This window comes from Haemaphysalis longicornis, unplaced genomic scaffold (assembly GCF_048455015.1).
Source record: "Haemaphysalis longicornis isolate Haplotype H1 unplaced genomic scaffold, Haemaphysalis longicornis Haplotype H1 scaffold_6, whole genome shotgun sequence".
NCBI lineage: Eukaryota > Metazoa > Arthropoda > Arachnida > Ixodida > Ixodidae > Haemaphysalis > Haemaphysalis longicornis.
Window position 1 is genome coordinate 149,593,834 of NW_027526407.1, and position 26,530 is coordinate 149,620,363.

The 26,530-nt window shown below is 48.7% G+C and overlaps 1 protein-coding gene across 1 annotated transcript in view; it reads left to right on the forward strand.

The window, feature by feature from the left end:
* Positions 1–26,530, forward strand: part of LOC144141986 (uncharacterized) — an 81,431-nt gene that overhangs the window by 46,257 nt on the left and 8,644 nt on the right. The window contains exons 5-6 of the mRNA XM_077673416.1: positions 3,665–3,700; positions 9,548–9,616. Coding sequence (XP_077529542.1) covers positions 3,665–3,700; positions 9,548–9,616 — 105 coding nt within the window. The remainder of the gene's footprint in view (positions 1–3,664; positions 3,701–9,547; positions 9,617–26,530) is intronic.

The following is a 26,530-nucleotide window of genomic DNA, read 5'->3' on the forward strand; positions in this document are numbered from 1 at the left end:
ACGTGCCAAAGACGCGTTTACTTCTACTAAAACTTTGCGTACCTGCACAGCTGGGATATATTTGCCCATTAGTTTCCACTCCAAGACGAGTGACATGTCTCATTAACTTCACGTTACATGCGCGAATTATTTTGAAAACAGAAGAGTGCAATCAGTCGGCTTTTAAGGAATTCACTATAACTTGTACAAAGCTAATTTGCTTACCTGTCGTCTTTGGAGAAGGCGAGAAACTTGGTCGAACTGTGCCGCCCTGTGTTGCTGCACCACAGAGCTGCGCAGGAGTGGTAACACTCCTACCTCCGCTGCCCCATATTTAGAATACATTCGAATGTATTTTATAATGCAGCGAAACTTTCCGCCCGTGGAAGCGTTTAGGCAACCCGCGCAACCCTTCGCACGCCGGCTCGCTCACGCACGTACCGAAGTGGCCCGCCGTGCGCGCCGAGAGAAAGAAAAAAAAAATATTGGCGCCGGTGAGCTGTTGCGCATGCGTGAGGAGGCGCGGAAGCGTTGACGGTGTGGCAAGAAAGAAACACTGAGGGAAAGGGAAGGGCCACGCCGCAGCACCGTGCCGCTAGGATCGCCACCATTTCGGAAACCGAAACTAGCCAAAGTCGCCGACCAGTGCTTCTATAGCTTTTGAAATTGTACTTCAAGCTTACCTGCAAGACAGAGCATAAGAATTTGAAGCGAGTGCATTCCATGCTGCCGCCGGACCCACTGAAGAGCAGCGGACGATTCGATGCCTTTATACGTTCCGGTGTCGTCACAGATGTCGCCTTGTTCCTGATATCGCACCATGCGCACGCACTTTCAGTCCAGCTGATACGGTTGCCAAAAAGCTTCTTCGCCTTGACCCAGCAAGCTACTTCGCCGCACGAGGAATTGACGAAACATTCGTTGACCGGCCAAGAGGGTACGCTGCTTGAAAAAGATGGTCCGTCCAGAACACTGTAGATTCCGGTGAATGCAGCAATCTGCAAGACAGAGCATAAGAATTTGAAGCGAGTGCATTCCATGCTGCCGCCGGACCCACTCCTGCCGCCAAGCGCCGCCAAGACAACGCCGCCAAGCGCCGCTACTAAGACAACGAATTCAATAAGTGTGGTAACAACATAAAGAAAAAATGGAAGTTAGTTAAGGAATTCCTGAGTAACGCTACCCAGCATAACCCCATTAAATCCATTGCTCAAGGCGACTCATCATTTACTGAACCTGCAGATATTGCTAAGGCAATTAGCAATCATTTTTCGGCTATTTGCTCACAACTACCCTTGTGCGCTTATTCTTCTGACCTTTTGCGCTGCCCCCAATCTTTTTTTCTTCATCCTACTTGTTCTGATGAAATCAAAGCTACCATTGCAGGATTAAAGGATACCGGGCCTGGCTTAGATGGTATTCATGGGTTCTATTCGAAACTGGTACGTCGACTTTTTGCGCCAATTCTTTGTTATATATTCAACTTAAGTTTTAAAACCGGATCATTTCCACAGGCGTTGAAAATAGCAAAAATTGTTCCTGTACTCAAAAAAGGTGACGCGCGCTTTATGGATAATTATCGACCCATTTCTATTCTTTCCTTCTCAGATAAGGTTCTGTAAAAACTCATTGAGACCCGTCTTTCCCGCTACCTTAAACATTTCAACTTAGTCACCCCTTCTCAGTTTGGTTTTCGTGCTGCCCTGTATACTAACATTGCGATTGCATGAAGTTTGAAGTTTGAAGTTTATTAGGAATTGAAATCTTTCATTGATCGCGGCGACGTTGCTGCTGCTGTTTTCATAGACTTCTCGAAACCATTTGACACCATTGATTGATTGTAGGGTTTAACGCGCCGAGGCAACGCAGGCGATGAGGCGCGCCGTAGTGGAGGGCTCCGGATTAATTTTGACCACCCGGGAATCTTTATCGTGCGCCGAAATCTCGTACACACGGGCGTTTTTGCTTTTCGCCTCCACCAGGAAAGCGGCCGCCGCGGCCGGGAATCGAACCCGCGACCTCGGGCTCAGCAGCGCAGCGCCTTAGCAACTGAGCCACCGCGGCGGGTCATTTGACACCATTGACCATGACATTCTTTTCACTAAACTTGAGCGTTATGTCATTACAGGTCCTGTTCTTACTTTGCTACGCAGCTTTCTTTTAAATGGGCAACAAATAGTTTCAGTTTCCACAGCAACATCACCCCCGGTCACAGTTAACAGAGGCGTTCCACAAGGCTCAATCTTGGTCCCACTGCTCTTTTCAATTTACATTAATGATCTTCCTCGCCGTTTAACCTCCTCACAATGCGTACTGTACGCTGACGAAACCAACATCTTTAACGTCCATCAAAACATGTGTACCTTAACCCAAATGCTCCAAGCTGACCTGTTTTCCCTCGAGCGATGGCGTCTCCTCAACAAGTTATCTATTAACGTTCTTAAAACTTGCTTTCTGCTTTTTAGTTCCCCTCAAAGAAAAATTTCCCCCATCCCTTCACTGTATATTTCAGGTGATAAAATTGAACTTCGTCGTAGCACTAATTTTCTTGGCGTAACAGTCGATTTGCACCTTAAATTTCATGAGCACGTAATCTTCATTTCAAAGAAAGTTATGTTCGGTATCAGAGTATTGATTAGAGCTAGGCCATACTTCAACTTGCAAACTCTTCTAACTTTGTATTACGCTTTTGTCCACAGTTACCTAAATTACTGCATTTCTTCCTGAGGTGGTCCGTATCATACCCACATCGCACCATTAATAACACTGCAGAAACAAGCGTTACGCATCATTACATTTTCCCATCGACAAGCACAATCTTCCCCGCTGTTCTATCAGCTCCGTGTTTTGCCCCTTCATCATCTGTATAGGTACAGCACTGGTATTTTATTTTTTAACATTTTGTACGATCACCTTGCTTTAGATATTTTCCCTCAACGCATCACTTATAATCTCAATTCAACATGCTTTGCATCACCCCAGAATCTGCTACTTTCGTGTATACACACTAACTACGGCAAACATACAATTCAATTCTTCGCCATTTCGCTCTGGTATTCACTAACCCCTGATATTAAATCTTTTCATTCACTTCGCGTTTTTAAATCCAAACTAAAGATTTTATTGTTGGGCCCTTCTGTTTATTGAATTGTAACTGTAGTATCATGTCTTTTTGTTGATGTGGCATTCATATCCCCATTTTTGAATAGATTGGAGTATTCTTTGTTTTTTAGTCTTCCTGCTTCTTGGTGTTATATTTTTTTCTTTCGTTTTTGTATTTATCGTTCTCTGTTTTATGCTGTGTGTTTATTTGCTGACACTGTATTCTAGTGTTACTTGATGTTTATTCTTTTTTTTTAAATTTACAATCATCCTGGGAAGCCCCGCCTGTGGTTTTTACCTTGGGACCTCCCAGTGCCTCTGTACCCATTCCCGTTTCATGTTCACGCTGGATCAATAAATTTCAATTCCAAATTTTGGTACATATGTCTTTGGTACATTTGGCGGGGATAAATTGGTCGGAGTTAGCGCAGGACCGGAAAATTGGAGATTACTGGGAGAGGCCTTGGCCCTGCAGTGGGTGTAGATAGGCTCGTATGATGATGATGATGATGATGATGTCTTTCCAGAACATCTTAAAGATGAAGTGGCAAAGATTGATGTGACACCACTCTTGCTATTTCAGATTCATGACTGCCTCGTGGACGTTCTGCGCAATGAGGTAACGACGATCTCCGCTACCTCCAAAGTTTGTCCATCGGGTGTAATTTCATCGATTCAGATAAATATGTCAGTACATTCGCGCGCCGCAAAATGCTTGTCAACAGCGAATCTCACAACCCACCCAGGCTGCATACCAGGGAAGAATACACTGAAGAATTCTTCTAAGCCATTGCGCCATTGCGCCATCGCATTGCGCCATCCCATTGTGCCATCGCAGACTCTTTCTCGTGCAGTGAAGCCTGAACCTTTACTAGTTTGCGTACTGCCCATCGAATACGCGACATGCCTGAGGTATTCGAGTCTTTTCTAACTTTTTCCGAGGCTTTTTTTTGTTTCCTTGGCGTCGATACCACACCTCCTGATTAAGCTCACAGAACCTTGAGTGAGATTGGGCTTTGTGGAGATGCCGGAGGATAAGTATAACTAACCAGGACTTCGAATACCGAAAAAGAAAAAAAAAAAAAACGACAGAGGACACAGGGAGGCGACGGGCACAAGCGCTAACTTCCAACTGAGTTTATTGAAAAAAATGCTTGAATTTAAACACTGGCGTGAGACATTATCATAAAGAAACAAAGATAGAAAAGAACAGAACAAAAGCAAGGAATGATAAATTTTGCACACAAAATTATTCGCACAACGCTGTGACGTCGACAAAAAGGCACCACGAGGCATTGACTAAGGTGGCACCCACCCCCCCTCAGATAGCCAATCTCCTTATCGGACAAGGCCACGGACAGTGCGGACACGCAACGATCCCCCAGGCGTGCTATTTCGGCTGCCTCGATTATTTCCCTTGTCTTCTGGCTGGCGTGACGAGAGATGACGGCACAACTGTCAAAGAGGGGCGTACAACCACAATCGCGGCAATGAATGCTCAAGTGGCCCTTGACAACCTTATGAACATTGTAATCATGCTCATGCAGCCGGTCGTGTAGGCACTGACCTGCTTGGCTGACATATACTTTACGGCACTTCAGGGGAATGGCGTGCACAACGTTTCCCATGCATGGAACGAACGGCTTTTTGTGATTCTTGTCACACAATGGATGCCGGGGAGCTGCGCGGTCATTTATGCGCCAAAGGCTAACAGTTTCCTTGGGGCGGAGAACACAACATTCACCTCAGCCTTCGTACCAATCTTCTTCAGCCTATGTCATAGGTCATGAAAGTACGGAATCACAGCGAGCCATTTTTTGACAGGGCTATCAGCGCCGTTACGCGCCTCAAGCTGTGCATCTCGACCGGCGTGCTTGATATTCCTGAGTAAGGCCTCAGCAAGAGAGGTAACAAGCTGTGGCGGGAACCCCGCCTGTTGAAGTTGCTGCACCTGCTGCAAGAAGCATTCTTGGATCTTGTGGGGACAAGGCCTATTCAGGTCATTAGTCAAACACAACTTTGCCACTCCCCGTTTCACCAAGCCAGAGTGCCCCGACGAGAAGGGTAGCAACGGCTTACTGGCGCGTGGCTCGTAGCTCCAACACAGATGCTCACCACGTGAATAACAGCTTCATGTCTAAAAACGGCAACATGCTACCTACAGGCAGTTCGTGTGTCAGCTCAAAAGGTTTAAGGCAGCTCTTAAAGGCCAACTGCACTCAAAATTTCGACTTCTTGAAAACCCTATTTCCGTATAGTCTGCTTAAAAAGAAAGCAACATGCAAAATACAACGGCTGAAATACGCACGTGGACGCCGCAAGCGGCCAGCAAAAATCGGCGATTTTGAAACCGAAACCGAGGAGAGCGCGGCCATTGCAGTGACGTTGCAGCCGTCCAGCGAGCGGCCGGACGGTCACCAGTTCGGGAGAATGTCTGCGCGCAAGCTCTACGCGCGCACGGGGCAGCAGAGCTCGACCGGTTCTCCCGCTGCGTGGCTGGCCAGAGGAAAAAGCCACCGTAGGCTGGAACGTCACAGGCGCGTCACGGCTGTTTACGCGATCCGCCGGCAGGTGCAGAGTGGTCTGCGGCGGAGCCTTTTTAAACGCTTCTGACTGATTAACGAGGCGTTTCACGGGGCTACCACTTGTGTCTCAGCTTATTTGGGGGTACTTACTACGCATTAAAAACAAATTTGGCCGAGGTGAAATTTGAGTGCAGTTGGCCTTTAAAAGACGTTAGCGCGTTCGTTACATGGGAGGGAAACCTTGTTTTGTCACACGTGATAAACACAATAAAATCATCCACATAGTGAAGAGCCCTAACAACATGGTCTCGGTCCAGCAGTCCAGACAAGCATTGATCGTATTGGGCTAGTAACAAGCACTGAGTACAGGTGCGATGCAGGATCCTATACACACCCCACGCTTCTAGATGCATGTATGTGCCGTCCTCTCAAACTGCGAAGGTTGATGGAAGGTACATTGCCAACAGCTCCAGAAAGCCCGCGTTAGCATGACTACAATGTTCATAAGGTTGTCAAGGGCCACTTGGGCATTCATTGCCGCGATTGCGGTCGTACGTCCGTCCTTGACAGTTGTGCCGTCATCGCTCGTCATGCCAACCAGAAGACAAGGGAAATAATCGAGGCGGCCGAAATAGCACGCCTGGGGGATCGTTGCGTGTCCGCACTGTCCGTGGCCTTGTCCTATAACGAGATTGGCTATCTGAGGGGGGGGTCAATGCCCCGTGCTGCCTTTTTGTAGAGAGAGAGAGAGAGAAAGGACTTTATTGAGGTACCGGCAGTCGGGGACGGATCAGGCCACGCAGGGCTTCACCGTCCCATAGTCTTCACCGCTCACCGCGGCGTCGGGCCGACCCCGAAGTCTGCGTCTGGTCGGCGCGGGCTACTTGGAGTGCCGCCGCTGTCGCCCCTAGCCCTCGCTCCCGCAGGAGGAGGCCGAGGGGAGTGCGGGTTCCCCTTTCGCCTTTGCCTGTCCAGTGCAGCCTCGAGCCGCTGGATGGCCCTTAGCTGCTCTTCTCGCCCCGAAGAGCGCACTGAGTCCGCAATGTCCGGTGGGAGGATCGGCCTCCCCACACTTGACTCGTGGTCCGCACATCCCCACATCAAGTGGGCCAAGTCTGCGTTCACACGCGCACACACACTGCACGCCTCGTCCTCGTACATGTCCGGGCACACGTGGCGCGCGAGCGCCGGCGTAAGCACCGTCCCGGTTTGCAGTTGTCGTAGAAGCACGGCCTCTCTCCTCGCGAGCCCCGGGTGGGGCGGAGGATAGGCCTGCCTCTCTGTCCTATACCAACACAGCGTAGCACCGTATGTGATCAGGGGCTCTGCGCCGTTGTCGTCCTCGTCGTTGCTTGGCTCCTCGTCGACGTCGGCGTCCGTCGCTGGCGCGGCCCGGCACGCGGCGAGATCACGGGCCGCAGCGTCGGCTGCCTCGTTGACGTTCCTGTAGCCGCCTCGCAGCTCCCGACCCATGTGGGCCGGAAACCAGCGCACGGTCGTCGTTGCGTTCTTGCGCGCGCCTTCCCCAATGCCGGAGAGGACTCGCATCGTTGTCTTGCAGACCGTACCCCTGGCGAGATTGGCGATGGCCGACTTCGAGTCGCTGAACACCGTTCGCGTGTCGGGGTGAAGCAGGGCCAGCGCTATGGCCGCCTCCTCCGCCTGTCTGGCGGTCTTGGCTCGCACGCTGCCCGCACTCAGTACTTCTCCCGTGGCAGCTCGTATCGCCACCACGGCGTAGGTGTCTTCCCTGTCGCGGCGTTTGGAAGCGTCCACGTACACCGCATCGCTCCTCCCATTGTACCCCTTGGCGAGCGCGCACGCCCGCGCCATCCTCCGCTCCGAGTTTCGCCCCGGCGCCACGTTCTTGGGTAGCGGTGTGCGAATAATTTCGTGTGCAAATTTTATCATGCCTTGCTTTTGTTCTGTTCTTTTCTACCTTTGTTTCGTTATGATAATGTCCCACCGCACTGTTTAAATTCACGCATTTTTTCAATAAACTCCGTTGGAATTTAGCGCTTGTGCCCGTCGCCTCCCTGTGTCCTCTGTCGTTTTTTTTTCTTTTGCGCTACTCGAATTCATGGATTACCGCTACCAACTAGCCTAAACCCAAACTCTGAAAAGAATAACTAGCATGGATGAAAGAAATCTTAAGCGAAGCCCCGCTCACATACTGGGTATTGCGATAAGTGTGTGGCGGAAGTCACGCGGTTTTTCCACTCTCTCATGAGGTTACTGGAAACGTCGTCATAGCAACGATGGCTAAAGGCGGGCCTATCGATGTCCTCCACCAGGGTTCTCCCCAACCAGGATCGAATGGCGGAACGGCGAGAACGGAGCACACGACCCGGTAGGGTGGATACGAGGTTGGGAGTGTGAGCAAATGTAAAGAAGCGGAGACCTCCTAAAATGGAGTTTACGACGCGCGCCACGCGTGCTTTTGCGGGGAACAGAAACAGAAAGCGATGTCGGCAACGTTCTAAAAAGACCACATGTACTATATTCCCGTACATGGGCTTGTTCAAAATCTAACAAAAGTTCTTCCTTCAATAAGAAAAATTGACATTCACACAACATCAAACCAGTCGGATTTTTAACCGCTTCGACATCATCCATTCAGATTCCATAAAAATTGCGCGTAGTTTTACGTTACTGCTGTAGTTGTTGCGGTCGATGCAGGTGGCGCATAGTATTTTCTTCTTCTTTCAGGCTTTATAAAGTCAATACTTCTTTACCGTACGGTTGCGCAATGAAACGTATGTTTATTTACGCCCGACTACGCAATACAGACACGAAAAGAAGTTTATCGAAATCCCTTCAGTGTCCCTTTAATTCTTACACAGACCTATTGCATCCCGCTGGATACAAATTATTACCCTAACCGAGACATTTGTTCGTATTGGACCAGACGTATTGGTATTATATATAATAACTTCCATCAAAACAATATTAAAACAATATTGAGCCTAAGGCTTCACCTAAAACAAAACCTGAAAAAAAAAACTTAAACGCGTTCATTACGTCTTTTCTGCGAAAATGGTGACATTTTAAAAATTGGACAGTTAAAGAAAAGGTTGTACTTGCTAATCGTTGGTTGTAACGGCATTATAAAGAAATGAATCCACTAAGAAAGCTCAAGCAATTAAACCGCAAGTCACGCAGTTGTACGTCGACGCAGCCTGTTTTAACATCAGACTGCGGTACGTTCCTCTATGCCCATGTTCCTGTATGATCCTGTATGTTCATGTATGCTCATGTTCACATTAAGCTGCTCTATGCTCCTGTATTCTCCTGTTCTTTTATGCTCCTGTGTGTTCCTGTATGCTCATACTCACACTGTGCTGATGTATACTCCTGTATGCTCATGTTCCTGTATGATCCTGTGTGTTCCTGTACGCTCATATTTACATTAGGCTTCTGTATGCTCCTGTATGCTCCTGCTCTTGCAGACTCCTGCGTCTTCCTGTATGCTCATATTCACACTGTGCTGATGTATACTCCTGTATGCTCATGTTGCTGTATGATCCTGTATGTTCCTGCAGGCTCATATTCACATTACGCTGCTCTATGCTCTTGTATGCTACTGTTCTTGTAGGCTCGTGTATGTTCCTGTATGCCCATCTTCACACTGCACTGCTGTATACGTCTGTACGCTTATGTTCCTGTATGATCCTGTATATCCCTGTATGCACACGTTAACGTTATGCTGCTCTGTATGTTCCTGTATGTTCATCTTCACACTGCGCTGCTGTATGCCCCTGTATGCTCTTGTAACTGTACGTTCCTGTATGTTCCTGCATGCACATGTTCAAATTTGGCTGCTGTATGCCCATGCTCCTGTATGCGGAACATGCGGGCACGGTGGCATTTATGGCGCCTTCTTGCATCCATTTTCACTGCTTCATCGCCCCGTCAAAAAAGAACACGTTTTTTTCATGCAGAGTGCCCCTGCCTACTCTCGTCTAAAGATTCCAAAGAAGGAGTATGAAGAGGCTTCTATAAAAGCCGCGGTAAGAAATATTTATTCCGGCCAAATATTACGTGCAAGCGTTGAGATACCTTTATTCTATTTCCTGGCCTGTTCCGCATGCGGGCCACTGCGTGAGCAATCGGGAAATCAGAGAAGCCTGTTCAAGTCTAGTGCTCGCAAATATCCGTTATACTGGTTATCCGGTTGAACCGGCTCAGAGCGACTCCTGCCTTCAAATGCGGCTATCCGTATATCCGGATTTCCAGCAACGGATAATCAGTGTATCCGGTTTCAGTATCCGGTTAATCTGATATTCGAATATTCCAACGCAATACTCGTAGGTGCTAACACGCTATTCGATTGCTTGATTAGATCGTGCGTATGATCACGTGAGGAAAGCAATTATTCATACTCCGTAAAATACGTCGTTTAAAATAGTCACAAATTGTTTGACAACTAGTTAACGTTAAAACAATGTCACCGTAATGCACTCCTTGAAATCATCGGAATATAAACAGAAATGCCGATCATCATCGTCATCATCAGCCTATCTACGCCCACTGCATGGCAAAGGCTTCTCCCATGGATCTGCAATTATCCCGGTCCTGTGCTAACTGCGACAAATTTATCCCCTCAAACTTCAAAAGTTCTTCATTACATCTACACATCTAACTTTCTGTCACCCCCTGCCACGCTTGCCTCTCTCTAGGGATCCACTCTGTTATCCTTAATGACGAAACAGTTCTCTTGCCATCGCATTACATACCTTGCCCACGCCCACTTCTCCTTAATTTCTACTAATATGTCCTTAAAACGCGTTTGTTACCTGACCCAATCCGCTCTCTTCTTGTCCCTTAATGTTACACCTATCATCTTCCGTTCCACTGCTCGCTGAGTCGTCCTCAATTTAAGTTGAAACCTTTTAGTGATCCTTCAAGTTTCTGCCCCGCAGGTGTACATCCGTAAGATGCAGCTGTCATACGCTTTCGTTTTCAGGGACAATGGTAGGCTGTCATTCATTATCTGAAAATGCTTGCCGAATGCACTCCACCCCACTCTTATCCTTCTAATTACCTCTGCCTCATGGTTGGGATCCGGGGTCACTGCTTGGCCTAAGTAGATATATTCGCTTACCACTTCCACTTCCACTGCCTCGCCACCTATCTCAAACCGGTGGGCTCTCCCGAGGTTATTAAGCATTACTTTAGTTTTCTGCATATTAATTTTTGGGCCCACGATTCTACTCTGCTTGTCCAGTGCGGTAATTATGCTTTGCAATACGTCCCCCGAGTTACTTAGTGAGGCAATGTCATCAGCAAATCCGAGGTTACTGAGGTATCTTCCGGATACCCGGATACGGAGGGACCTGGAGCTTTGACAGTGCTTTCGGGCACCAAGATGCGTATATAAGTTCCTATGAAATATATTTGTCAAGGTAATCGCAACTTCGGCCATTCTCGGACGACGAAGACGACGAGCTGATCGAAGGTGGTTTGCATCGGCTGTGGTTTAAGGATCAAACTCTGGCGGAAATCAACCTCATTGTTCTGAAACAACGCTGCTAGCGTGTTCCTTAAGTCCCCAGGGGCCCGTCGATACCCAACCCGGTGCCGTAAGTGCATTGGTTTGCACCTTTCAATTTGTTTATTTTTCACCAAATCAATACACCAGGTGAAAAATGGTGAAAAAATGGCGGCCGAAAAAAAAATGCAATAAAGCAGCTTGACAGAGCTCCGGCCACCGTCAACTAGCAGCAAAGAAGTGCTAAGACAAGACATACATACATACTGTTGGATGATACATTTCCTACTGGGTAACATTTCACACAGGGAAACAAAAACTAAAAAAAACGAGGGAAAAAAACGAGATAGCTGAGGAGACACGGTAAAACGCAATTAGAAACAGTGTTTGTTCACTTTAGAAAAAACTAAATGAAGGCGTGCACAGTAAAAACGAGGTAAAATCAACGTGAATATTCAGCAATGTAGCGCTTGTCACATGTAAAAACAAGTACATAAAATGCAAACAGGCAACGAGGTAAAATGTCAGGACATGGTATCTTAGAATTCCAATGACACAACATTCGTACGCGAGAGTGATAATGTATACATGAAAGTGACACGAACAGTATTTCCTGCGTTCAGGAACACGTTTTCGCAGGTAAAATTCAAATAAAGCCATCACAACGATAGTTCCAACATGCTCTTGTCACTCATGGATAAAGGACCAATGCAGTGCTTATAAAGCTCATTTAATGTGTTGGGTAACGTGTGGCATAATCTCTGGCGCCCATGTTCTGTGCGTGAGAATGGTACCTGCCAAGGAATTTGACATCGACAGGAGTATGGCAAACTCTTTTTTTGTAGCTTACCTAATTCTATAAATACCGCTAATTTACCCTGTAGTGCATTTTTATAGCTTCTAGTTAGTTTTTGATGATATAGTTTAAATGCTCAGACTATCCGATTTTTCTTGAATAATTCGTCAGTGTGTGCATTATACGGAACATTTTCAATGGCTCGGACTGCCTTTTTTTGCAAAACCGTGAGTTTGTTTAGATTATTTGCTGTTGTGTTTCCCCATATTAACACACAATAACTGAGCTGCGAATGGAATAAAGAATTGTATAATAATTTTTTCATTCTAAAAGGAAGAAAATACCGATACCTGCTTATTATCCCAAGAGTTTTGCGAGCTTTTGAGCACACTAAGTCAACATGGTCGTTCCAGGACATATGTTCAGTGAATATTACACCTAGCGTTTTGACACATTTTTCAAGCTTTACCGTGTACGGGCCCAAAATAATACTGTTTGGTATATTTATGGGTGTATTCCGAGCCCTATATAAGACGCACTTTGTTTTAGATTCATTAATCAAAAGGTTATTGGTTTCAGACCAATTTTTTATCTCGCCACAAAGTCTACCTGCCTGTTCTGTTATGTCAGTTAATTGTTTTCCATTAACAAACACTGTGCAGTCATCAGCATAAATGACAGAGGTGCATCTTGTACTGATATTGACAATGTCGTTTATGTAATACAGAAAGAGAATGGGACCGAGAATACTGCCTTGCGGCACTCCTGTGACAACCGGTCGAACATTAGATCTGCACTTATTAATTGCTGTAAACTGTTTACGTGATCCTAGGTACGACCGCAAAAGAGCTAGTATATTTCCCCGAAAGCCATATTTTTCTAATTTAGAGAGCAGAAGATTGTGATTGACGCGATCGAAGGCTTTACTGAAATCGAGGTATATTCCTAGGGCCATCACTTTTTTCTCAATATTATCTAAAATTATTTGTTTTTGTACCAGTAACGCAGATTCAGTGGAATGCTTTTTTCTAAAACCGTGTTGGCTGCTTGTAATTAAGTTGTATTTGCGTGAAAAACAGTCCATTCTAAGGTTGATAATTTTTTCAATACATTTCGAAAATATCGGTAATATCGACAACGGCCGGTAATTGCTGAACACATTTTTGTCCCCGCCTTTGTGAAGTACGGTTACCCTCGCTATCTGCATGCTTTTAGGAAATAGACTAGTTGACAGAACTAAATTATAGATGTGTGTTAACACAGGCGCAATAAGGTCTAATAGATGTTTTATCGGTGCAATTTCTAGGCCGTCAGCGTCTCTGCTACGACTGTTTTTCAGTCCACGGAAGATTGCGATAACCTCCGATACATCGGTTGCCGTTAAGAACAACGTGTGCGCATTGCTCGATATGCTGTTGGCTACGTCAGTGCATCCGCTTTTGTTGGCGCCTCCCGCCAGCTCTGTAAAGTAATCGTTCATTCGATCGGCTAGTTCTTTCCCTTTTAATACTTTGCCATCAACAATAGCAGTTTGCACTTCAGTAGGATTTGTTTTCCTAGGATTTGTTTCCGTCGTTTAATTTTTTCCACACTGCTTCACTTTTGCTAAGACAGTCTGCATTAAATACGCGAAAGAGATAATCTTTTTTCGCTTGATCTTTCTCTTTGTTTAGATTATTCCTGAAAGCCTTGTACCGTTTCCAATCGCTTTGATCCCGAGTACGAAGAAATAATTGATAAAGTTTGTTCTTTTTCTGTATGTGCCTAAAGATACCTTTCGTAATCCACGGTTTCCGCGATTTATTGCTTGGTTTAAAGTGTTTTATTGGAAATGACTCAAAGTATTGCATTTTAAACAGTTTCAAAAATTCTTCATATGAGGTGTCAGCTTCATGATGAGCTAAAACGCTTGACCAGTCTACGGCCTGTATCTTTTCTCTAAAAGTCTGTAGTGTGCCTTCACATATAAGGCGGTATGTAGTTTCACAAGGCTTGTTAGGCTGGAGGTGGGAGCGTCTGTTTATAAAAGCAAATATCGGCATCTGATCGCTGATATCGCATCTTAAATCACCAGAAATGCTATGGCTCTTTGGGATGTTCATTACAAACATGTCAAGTAATGATGACGTTGTAGCAGTGACACGCGTTGGTAAAGTAATTACATTGTGAAACCCATTGTGTTCAAGTATTCCTAAAAAATCTGCTGTAGGCATTGATTGGCTTAAAATATCTATGTTAAAATCCCCACCAAGAACAAGAGTACATCCCATTTCATTGGCGTACGACAGAATAGCGTCAAGGAAATCCAAAAATGCACGCATACGTCCTGCAGGGGGTCGATAAACGACTGCAAACACTTTTTCGCGTTGCTTAATACACAGTACTTCATAATCATCAGTTATTTTGCTGAAAGGTTCCATCATTTCACAGCCGGTGAAGGCCGTCAGGATACAGACACCGCCCTCTCTACTGTCTGTGCGGTTCAAGTAGAAATGTGTAAACCCTATTGGTACATAAAATTCGGAATCATTGTTGTACCATGTTTCTGTGAACATAACCACATCAAATTTAAACTTGAAGGAAATGAGCAGAGCAGAAATTTCGTCTCGCTTTGGTTGTACAGATCGGGCATTCAAGTGGAGAAGTTTAACCCATGGTTCAATATTTTTCTCATCACACACTTTGCCGATGTCCTGTGGAAGAACGTAATCACTAGACATGACAGATGATCAACGCCACGTTGCGCATGTATCTGTTTAGAGGGTATTACGTCGTGTGCACAGGGCAAATTTTGTCAAGATCACTTTCGCGGTTGATGCGTATTATCTGCGATTTCTCGGTTCGTCGGGCGAAAATGACGCCGTTCTTGACCCAGACAAACTTCCATGCATGTTCGCGCTTGCGTGCATCAGCCATGCCAAGAAGCCGTTTCATTGCAGGGCAAAGATGCTCATTTATGTAGATCGGGTCATCGCACTCGGAACCGAGTAAATCATTCTTCAGCCTCATCCTACGTGCTTTTTCAAGAAACTGGTCTCGTTTTCCCGGCTTTGAAGCTGTACAATAATATTCGTTTTAGTATCATCTTTCGTCCGTACTCTGTGGCACACGTCCACATCCCCAGGTGACAGGGCTTCGCCAACGGCCTCCCCTAGTTTTTTAAGTATATCAGAAAGGTTCTCCGCAGGTTTCTGCGGGATACCTCTGATTTCCACATTTTTGTTCCTCGTGTATTGCTCAGATTTCAAGAGCTCATCCTGGCTTGTAGTCAAGTCTGTTTCCAACACGTGAACCCTGCTCCGAAGTTCTTCGTTTTCTTTTTTCAAAGCTTTGTTTTCCCTGGTTGTGCTTTTGAGACGGCCAGTCGCGTCATCAAGCCATTTGCTCATGAGATCCATGCTCTTTTTGATTTCGTCTATTTCGGTGCGAAGGCTTCTTTCGTCAAGGTCAAAGTTTTGTTCCATGGAATCCTTTAAGAGCGCCATCCCTGCCTTCAGTTCATCTTTCAGCTCAAGTATGAGTCTCACTACTTCTTTACTCATCTCAAAACATCAACAGGAACACAACAAGAAACAAAAAAAACACCGGGCAGCAGTAACAGCGTCACAGAAATAAGGTATTAATCGAGGTTTTCTGACAAGGTTGTCAAGCACTAACCTGCAGTGCACAGAATGGAATTTTCAGGGCAGTGTTCGCCGCGCTGCCACTGCTGCCAGTAGCGGGGCTCCGGGATTCCGCTGTCTTTATACGTGCGGTAGGTGACCACGTGGGTAGACACCGGCTGCACGCTGGCGTTCCTGTCGGTAGCACGGTGACGAGTTGAGCTGCGCAGTATTGCCCGTCGTTCTCAGTAGTGCGTCGCCGTCGGATGCACGTGCTTGGTCCAGAGCTGGTTCCTGCAGTGCACAGAATAGGATTTTCAGGGCAGTGTTCGCCGCGCTGCCACTGCTGCCACCTTGCGGCCATTCTAACTACCGAAGCGACGGCCGCCTCGCTAAGCCTGACGTGCTAGCGGTGTGGCTTATCCCGGACCTGAACAGTCACGTCGTACCAGATGGCGAGTGCGTCATCGTGCGTCGTCTCTGAAGAAGCCCACCTGTCATCACACGCCAGCTCGGAGGATGAAGGGATGGAAACCCGCGACAACCAAGACGCCACCCCACCTTCGGAGGAAGACGCAACAGATACTGCGCCCTGGATTCTCGTCGCCCGTCGCGCGAAGCGCCGCCGAGACCAGCGACTCCTTACCGGTGAACATCAGTTGGCCCAAACCTCGGACAAGACCCCCCTTTGCAAAAGCCGGCCCGCAGCGCGTAGGCCCCGACAGCCTCCACTTCCTGCTGAAGATCTGAAGCTGGCATTTTGACAAAGAAATGGTCTCCGCCTTGCCAGGGTGAGCCCAGAAAAATGGCTAATGGCTATAGTCACTAGCAACATCAAGATGCGCGTCAACATCAAGACGCGCGTAGAAGGGGACCAAAACGTCCTTGTCGCGAGTACCCCTTGTGAAACTTGTGGGGAGCGCACTCGCGCCCTGCCCCCTCTCCCACTTCGGGCGCACGCCGGCGGCTATGGCCAAGCCGGCTGACGCGGCCGACACGGGGGCAACCTTCTCGCAGCAATGCGCTGCGCTTCACATTGCCAACCACCCTGGTAACAACCCGTTTCGAGTCTCGGTTCCCGTTTCCTCCGCGACGTCTCGGAGGGCGCGCTCGTAGCTCCGGGAGGAGGTTGGGGGGAAAACCGGTCCTCGGCAAGAGCCCAGGTCGGAGGTTGCGAGCGAGGGCCTGCCCTCTTTCGACGCATCGACCTCCTGGGAGAAGGACCTTCCCTGCCCCGACCCCGGAAACCACCCGCCCCCGCGACCTTCACTGGGTAAGCCAAACCCTTTGTCTTCCCTTGCGAGAACGCTGCAGTTGGACAGGACTATCCTCCCTGCTGTGGCTGCTGGTCTGTTTGCACGCGCAACGATATTAGCTATAATAAACCTGTTTATTGTTTGTTGCAAGTCCGTGGTGTCCTTTTTCGCCCGAACCCTGAGCCACGCGCGACTTTGCGCACGGCGGGTTGGGAGTCGCGTGAGAGCCGCCAAGTTATACGGCGGGACGATTGCGTAAACGCTAGCAGGTGAAGTTCGCTTCACAGGCCAGCCTTACGTAGGTGACCCCACAAACTACAGCCATGAAGCTAGGGAGATCAAGAAATTAACAATTGATGGGAACTCCTATGATTTTGTCATACGCACCATCTCCAGACAATTCCTGCAAAGGGGTCATTCATAACATCGACCTTGACACAACCCCGACACAGTCCTTAAACGCATCTAGGATCCAAGTTATGAAGTTCTAACACGTAGAAGGCTTGGGAACACGGAAACGATGGTTATCACATTCTGCGGCAAACGCGTTCCCTATTATGTCAACTACAGTGGTATCTCGGTTCGCTGCTACCTCTACAAAAGAACGGTTCCTTACTGCCGCAAATGCAACGAGACTGGTCACAGGGAGGATGTTTGCCCACAACCCCCTAAAACGCCGAGGTGCGGAAAATGTGGGCTCTTTTTAACGACGGACCCGCATGACTGCCACCCCCAGTGCATCTTGTGCGGGGGCACCCACCCGACGGGCGACAAGTCTTGCGCCAAGCGCTACCTGCCGCCTGTGAATCGTAGAAAGCCTCAGCTGCATCAGCAGCAGTCCTCCCGACAGGCCCGCTCTCCCTCCCCTGAACTCCGTGGTGGTGGTTCGCGCTTCCGCCAATCTCGCTCATCAACAAGGCGCAATGCCAGTCAGAGAAGGAGCATCTCGAAGCATCGTTCCGGATCCGTGCTGAAGACGTCATTGAGAAAGCGGACGCCCTCCCGCGGCAGAACTCCAAGTGAAGGCCGGTCGTGGAACCCATTCCCGCCGGTCAACGGTTCATCTCAAGAGCTCATCCAGCTGCAGCTCCCAGTTGAGGTCTCTATCTCGGTCAGAGTCCCGATCCCGCTCCAAATCCAAGCCACCGGCCAAGCAGCAAGCGAAAGGAGAGAAGCACAACCAGGTGAGCTGGGCTTCAGTTATCTCTCCCGCTGCTCGCCCCCCATCCCCTTCTCAGGAGTGTAACAAGCTCCAGGCAGAAATTCAAACACTAAGGACAGAAATACAAACGCTCAAGAAGTTCATGGCAGAACAGACTAAGACCATTACACTCTTACACAATCCATTTCTGCAGTCAGAGAGGTAACTTCTGAAGAAAAAAAAACCCCACCTCCAAGCATTCCCCCACCAGACCAACAGCCAATAATGGAAAAGAAACGCAAAATAGAGAACCAAGAAGAAGACACCATAGAGACAAACCCGCAGTATGTCACCAGAGAAACATTAAGGGGGGACGTGGCTTTCAAAATCAACTTTTTTATTTCTTTGTGGATTTTGATGAAAATTGGCACAGCAACTGGAAATGCTTCCGTGATAACACCATAAAAATATTAAACTAATATTTTGAAAACTTTTTTATGTATTACATTTTCTTTCTGTTCCGCTTGTACCGAGCTTGAGCGGCTTATAAAACACGATAGAAAACTTGTTCGAAGTGCTTTGCATTCCCAAATGAATGGACGAGGTCGTGACAGTTCTAGAATTTTTTTTTTACAACACAATGTTTTTTAGTTTTCATTTTTTTAGAGGTTAATGTGCAATAGGCATGTTGGCTGTGAACGATTATTTGAATAAAAAAATCACAAAAAACAAATCTGGAAAACCAAGAGTGTCACGACCTGAACTGTTTATCAAGGAATGTAATGCAAGAAACGAAATCAAAATAGACCCAGCGGTCACAAAAAAATCCCTGGTACAAGCGACGGAGGTGGCAAAAAAAACTGTTTTGAGAAAACGGCTTCCGAAGTTGCAACATAGGTTTCACCTATCAAAAGTCGTCACGGTTGTAGCCTTTCATGTCCTTTTGAACATGGGGCTTCTGGAATGCCTTGCCTTGAAATTTGAGTGCCTTTTACAGCCTTTTTCTTTCCAGAAAACAGCATTTTCAGCTCCTCCGTGAAGAGTACATACCCCACTTTGCAGACCAAACGAAGGGGGAGATGGGTTTCAATGGGCTTTCAATGCAAAGTAGGTTAGCTGGTTGGCTGTATCGCACTGAACAGCCTCCTTTTGCAGTGTTGTCACCATGGCAACAAGTTGAGCATTTTGTTTACTTAAATTTGAACATTTTTGGCTTTTTTTTATGTTTTATCATCTTGCCTGGCACAGCAACTTAGTACTCATACGTGCAGGTGTTCATTGCCAAAAGTTTGCATACCACAAGGGTGAAAATGAGCTACTTTGAAGCTTGGGAGAGTATTCTGCATAACTCCCAACTTCAATGCAAGAGCACATTTTTTTAATACTTTTGACATTCAAGGCATCCAATATTTCTAGCAGCAAAGCCAGTATGCCCTAAGCAATGGTATCAATAATTTCCCTAAAAAATCACTGTTAAATGCTGCGACAGTAACGTACATTTTTAATGCAGAGAACGTATTTTTATTCCTATATTACTAACTCAAACCTGTTTGCATGAAAATTACAAGTGCACGGGAAACGTTGCGCAATACGGGCGATATGGCTCGCGCGCATCGCAGCGCACGCTTACCGCGACATATCGAACTTTAATTATACCTGATATGGCTGGTCAGGTCGCTTTTAAGATTAAATCTAACGTCGCAGCCATTAATTACAACTACTCGCGTTCAATCGTAACCGGTTGCCCAGTAATGTGCTGCTCCAATGCGCGTCGGCTATGCCGTGCGCGCCAGCGCGTTTGACGCGTCGACCGTTTCTTTCTCAAGGCTAGCGAGTCCACAGTCAAAACACAGCAATAACTAAGCGTGTAAACATCGCAAACCCGACTAAAAGTTCACTTCACGAACCGCTATCGCAAGCGCGCACACCGCGTCACCCTCCGGGGTCTGGCGACGGTAGAGTCACGCGCACCACGAAGCGTTCGATGACCTCCTCCTTTCGAGCCACACAACTTCCCGTAATCTGGCTCGCGATCTCAGGCATTCCTATCGCGATAACGTGCGTGTTGAATACCACAGATTGAACAGTAACTCGGCCGAGCGAAGCGGCGAAAATGAACTCAATGCGCTCGCTACGCAGCTCAGGCGGCCGCCATCTTGCGTTGCGCCCGCGACATCCAATCAGGAGGGTCGTTGTTCTCGGAGGACCAATAGCGCTTCAGCATCTATTTCTAGCTTCGTTTGTGCGTCGTTTCTTTTTCTGCCGTTTGTGCGTTTGTGAATGAACGAAGATAAAAGAGACGAGCGCAACCGGAAAAACGATCGCTCGGCCGATCTAACCATATCAAAATGGCCGCGCCCGGTGGCACCGTTGCGGAGATAGAGCGCTCCGAAAATTGCCGTTTTTTCGCCCTTTTGCGCTGATAGTTTGTCACCGCGCCTGACAAAAGTATTTTTTTATGCCACTTTGCGATGCTTTTCAGCGTAAAAACTTTGCAGACGCATAGAATAGGAAACATAGAAGCCGAATATGCGGGTTTCAAAAAAACGATGTTTTGGTCATTTTTCCGAAGTTGAAAGCCGCGTCCCCCCTTAAATGCCAGCCTTGGTGATGTTATAGCCCCGATACTAACCCAACTCCAAGCCATCGCCTCCCAACTTAATCAGCTTTCGGCGCAGGTTCAGAATACTCAACATAGAGTGGAGAGTCTAGAAACCCATGCTACAACCCTCCCTGGCCGTCTTGCGCGCAGAGAAAAGCCATATCATCGCCCGGTATTAAATGACACGACTACTGACCTCCCCATCAACCATAATGACCACTAGTGCAAAATATAATGCGTGCTGTCCCACTGTCGTTTGGCAGTGGAATTGCAGGGGATTCAAAAATAAGAAAGGTGACCTTCAACAGCATATTTCTCATAAACAAGAACCCCCCGACGTAATAGCGATTCAAGAATCAACGGTGGTTACCAAGCTCCCGGGCTATATTACACAGACAACGAAAGAAGGCAGAGACGTGTGCGCTTTAATTAAGAAAAACATTACTGCCATCCACCACCAGCTCTCTAGTAACCCTCATGATTGCGTCCTTACAGAGCTGGTTTCGCAGAAACTCAAATGTACGAGCAGTCTGTTCATCCTTAACATTTATTGTCGCCCCAAAAACAAAGCGCCGGGATTGGCAGACATGATCCGACAAGCAAAGTGCCTGGCGGGTTCCAACCCATTCATCGTTGTGGGTGACTTTAACGCTGCTCACTCTGAATTGGGATACACGTACGTCAACAAACGGGGCAAAGAACGGTTGAAAACAATAGATGAGGATAACCTCACTCTCCTCACGGAGCCAAGTGCCCCATCTCGTATAGGCACGAGCACAGCCTGGGATACTAGCCCTGACCTTACGCTCGTTGCACACGCCCCAACTGCCACCTGGAGCAATACGGAGGACAACCTCGGGAGTGATCATATGATACTACAGACGAAAATCCCAGGGCCTCAGTTCCGTAGGGTCATCGGGGTAGCAAAACTTACTGATTGGCAAGCACTACGCTCCCATAGAAGAGGTAAAACAGAAGAAAAGATAGAAGACATAAGTCACTGGGCGAAAACACTCGTGGAAGAAATCACGCACTACACGAAAAAACTCAGCCTCTCCGATGACATTGCAGCGGTCGACCCACACCTGCTTCATTTATGGGAGGCAAGGCGCAGCCTTCTTCGCAAATGGAAGGTGCAAAGGCACAACAAGAGACTCCGAAAACGAATAGCTTTGCTCAACAAAGAGGCGTCAGGGTACGCGGCCAAGCTCTGTAGGCAGAACTGGCTTCAGATGTGCGATGCTTTTCAAGGAAGACTAAGTACATCCAAGACGTGGAACATCCTCCGCTACCTAATCGTCCGTACTAAAAGTCGGAGTGAAACAAGTAAGACGATGCAAGCCACCACTCCCCAATTTCCTGGCACGCAAGAAGACCTTTTACGGGAGCTACAGGCAAGATATTTTCCGCCTACACCCAGGGTGTAGTTGCCAAAGTACAGGGGACGCCCCAATTCAGATCTCGATAGCCGTATAACATCAGCTGAAGTGAGGGCGGCTTTGCTGAAGATCCGCCGGAACACGTCCCCTGGCATGGACCGCGTCTCGAACAAGGCCCTAACAAAACTGGATGACGGCTCCGTGGAGGCTTTGACTACCTACATGAACGAGTGTTGGGAAAAGGGGGTGGTGCCACCGGCCTGGAAAGAAGTAGAGATTCGTCTCCTTCCAAAACCAGGCAAAACACCTTGCACGGATAATCTTCGCCCCATCTCCCTCACTTCTTGCATCGGTAAGCTTATGGAACACGTCGTTCTTAACCGTGTACAAAGGTTTCTTGAAACGACGGAGTAAAGATCGTTCCCCCGAAGTCCGGTGTCGTTTAGGAACCCAATCGCCCGGGCTCCGGTTGATTTCGCAAGAGGCTGGCAGGGCGATGGTGTTGAAGTTCCTGGCGAAGGCGGTCGAATTGACGAACTTGAGGCGTTGAGGTTGATCAAGTGAAACGGAAGTTTATATACAGCTATTTACAGTAGGAAAACTGGGCACATGAGTAATGAAAAGAAAAACTTCAAACTGTAGCTAGACGCTAGCTCCGAGTGCGCACAAATCACTCGAGCTCCTCAACTTCGTCTAACTCTTCCTACTCTCGGAGCGTACACAAACCGCTCGAGAAGCCATGGCCGAGACCCTGTCTCGCCGCAAGATCCGTCTAGTTGCCCGGTACGGCGCTGCACCCTAAACCTCCGACGCGATCTTAACCTCGACTAGGGGGCTCACAACTCCCAACCTAGCGTTAACGGTCGAGACTCCTTGTCCCGCCGGGAACTGCCAGCTCAGCGGTCAAACAAGAACGATTTCCAACGGCCAAGTTCGGCCTTATAAAACCTTGCGATCACCCTCTCTCGGGAACGCCCCTGTAGCATTCGTACACGCGTATGGGAGTGCCCGAATTTACGTAGACAGCTGTCACTCAGCACGCCACGGAATATTCATTGAGGCGCCGCCACCTTCGGGTCAACGGCACGCCCGCAGCCGAGCAGGTCCGTGGGACCCCGCGGGGTGAAAGCGAAAGACGGCGACAGTGCGTCATGCTGACCAGTGCGCGACACAATGGAGACTGGTGCGGAACTCATCCCGACGCCGGTAATCCCACCACCCCCGCGCGTCAGGCAGACGTTCCCGAAATCCGGCGGCGCCGTCTGATTCTGATTGTAGGATTTAACGCGCCGACGCAACGCAGGCGATGAGGCGCGCCGTAGTGGAGGGCTCCAGATTAATTTAGACCACCTGGGATCTTTAACGTGCGCCGAAATATCGTACACACGGGCGTTTTTGCTTTTCGCCTCCATCAGAAAAGCGGCCGCCGCGGCCGGGAATCGAACCCGCGACCTCGTGCTCAGCAGGCGGCGCCGTCTGCTTTCCCAATGGGGGATTAACCCTGAGGTATGCGGTGGGCCAGACGATCCGTCTCCCGTGCGCGCCGTGACGAATTAGCGTCGACTGCTCTCCACTGTTGGCAGTGCTACGTCGTCAAACAGGGCGGCGGGTTCTCACCCGCAGCCCGGGCGCCTGGCCGCTAATCTCATAAGTGGATGTTACAACTCCCCCTTTTAAGAGTGTTACTGGACCTCTTGGTTCAGTCAATCCGAAAAGAATTTAAAAGGGCCACTCGTTTCATCTCTCCTTCAGCAATAACAGCGGAACAAACAAACAAACAAAAAAACACGTGGAAGGAGCTAGGTATAACCACAACTGAGCCCCCTTCTATTTCTGCAGTTCAGCTGATCTGAACTCTCTCTCACCTAAGCTACAAACACAACCTATTCACTAGCCGTTCAACAGGGACGGAATACTCTAGCAAACCGGAAACACAGCAGAAAATTGCTAAAAACACTAAGTGCGGGTAAAAAGAAATCGGGTCGTGTCTCCGGAGCGCATAAACGGCCCGAACAACGAGACAACTCAAACTATAACACTGATGCGCGCTATAACTGCGAACACGCACACACATTCCGGCACTCGACAACAAGAACAAAAGGAATAAGGACTGGCAAAGAACACGGGGAATTTTGCGGTCAACAAAAATAAAACGTTAAGAAAGTTTGCATTGCCACTACGCGCACGCGCGCCAATGTCCTCCTTGAGGGCGTAGCACGATAACGTTCCTTCAAGAATGTTCGGCTCTGCTGTCGCTCACTTGCGGTGCACAGAAAGCTCGGTTCGGTGCGCGGATCGGTCCATTCGGTGCACGGATCGAGCACCCAAGGCATCTCGTCGCGCACAACCACGGCACACACACACACACACACCACCAACGAAAAAGGACCGGTGAACGGGAACGTTCACGTCCGTCGTGGCGGTATTAAGGCTGGGAGGCAATTCAATGGTCGCCCCCCCAAGCAACATTGTGAAGGCGCGACAGTGCGTCCGCGTTCGCGTTGTTTGCTCCCTTCCTGTGAGAAACCACAACGTTGTAGCATTGCAAGGCTAATGCCCACCTTGACAATTTAGCCCCATGAGGCGTACAGGTCGTCAGGTGAGACAGAGGGTTATGGTCAGACACGACATTGACTTCTGCCCCAAAAACCCAATAATCAAACTTTTTCAATGCCCAAATGATGGCAAACGCCTCGTGCTCGATGGTTGACCAGCTGGTTTGGGTTGGAGTGAAACGATGGCTGGCAAAAGCGATTGGCTTTTCGCGGCCCTCTTTCCCAATCTGCGCCAGACCTCAGACGCGTCAGTAAACAGCCAATAAGGCTGGTGCGGGTCAGGGGTGCTTAGCGCCGCGGCTGAGCAAAGGGACTCCTTTAGCTGCCCGAACGCCCGCTCGGCCTCGCTACTCCAAGGAATCGGGTTCGGTACACCCCGCTTTGTCACGGACGTTAGCGGCTCAGCTACCTCCGCGTAGTTGTTGACGTGCTCCCGGTAATACCCGCAAAGGCCAAGGAGGCTTCGAAGCTCCTTCTTTGTCTTTGGTTGTACGAGACCTCTGATTGCGGCCAGCTTTTCCGGATCGGGACCGTGCGTTCCGCTGCCCACTACGTGGCCGATGTACTTAATGTGGCCCTGAGCTACCTGGCACTTCTCAACGCTCGCCTTTAACCTTGCGTCCGTCAACAAGCCGAGGATAGTGTCCACGTGCCTAAGGTGTTCCTCCCATGAAAAGGAGAAGACGGCAATGTCATCCAGATAGGCCGTGGCGTAGGACCGGTGTTTGGCGAGCAACGTGTTCATCATCCTCTGAAATGTTGCTGCCACATTTCTGAGACCAAACGGCATGACGCGCCACGCGTACTGCCCGTCGTGCGTGACGAAGGCGGTTAGGTGCTGGCTCTCCGGCGCTACCGGCACCTGCCAGTAGCCCCTCCGCAAGTCTATGACTGTGATGAACCTCGAGTGACCCACTTTCTGAATCAGCTCTTGCGGTGGAATCATAGGAAATGCATCGGCGCGATTTACGACATTTAGTCTGCGGTAGTCAATACACATTCTCCACGATCCATCTTTCTTTCCGACGCAAAGGACCGGGCGAGCATGTTCACTTTCCACTGGGTAAATGAGGCCCGATTCTAACAGTTCGTCTACCTGGTGGGTGACTTCTTTCCTGAGCAGCTCCGGAACACGGTAAGGAAAAGCCCTCTTTGACTCATAACTTCCCTGAGGATTCGGTGTTGCCCCACCACGGCGAGTCCTGGCGTTCCATCGAACAGGTCGGCGTGTTTTGCAAATACGCTTGCAATTTCAGAGCCCTCTCGCTCTCTTAATTGTGACAACTTCTCGATCGGTAAGGGGAGGGTACTTCGACACGGCGGCATAAAGTGCGGGGCGCACTCTACGTCCCCACACTCGCTATCTTCATCGAACACTACCCCCACGTGACTGACGCGACAGTAGTAAGGCCGCAGGCGGTGCGCGTGCACCACCGAAGTTCTCTTTTCCCCCATGTCGAGACGGTATGAATGCTTCCTCTCCTGTACAACAACCGCGAATGGGCCCAACCATCTCGGGGCCGTCTTACGTTTACCCTCCGTGTCGAACAAAAGGACCTGTTCACCCACGCTGAACGTTTTGTTACGCGCGGTTCTATTGTACGCTGCGTGTTGCTGCACTGGCGCGCGCTCACCGTGAGCCCCGCCACTTCCGCCGCTACCTCTAGCTGCTCGCGCAGCTGCCGTAGGTATTTCGCTGGCTCCTCTTTTAATGTGCCCGGTACGGGCAGTTCCCCTGTCCAACTGTGCTGGAGGATCGCCAGCGTTCCTGTGGGGTTCCTGCCATATAGCATGCGAAACGGGGCGACTCCGGTTGTGTCGTGCGGAACCTCTCGGTAGGCCCACAACACGAACGGTACTAGTCTATCCCAGTTCCTTGGATCCTTCTCGATGACGTGAAACAGCATATTCTTAAGTACCCTATTCCAACACTCCCCCGTGCCATTGCTCTCCGGGTGTTCCGGTGTCGAGAAGCGTGGCGCGCAGCCCAACCTTTCCAAAAAGCTTTGTGTCAGTTGGGACGTGAAGTTAGTACCCTGGTCAGAGCATAGTAACTCAGAGATGCCAGTGCTGCTGAATATTGTCAGGAGAGCCTCGCAAGT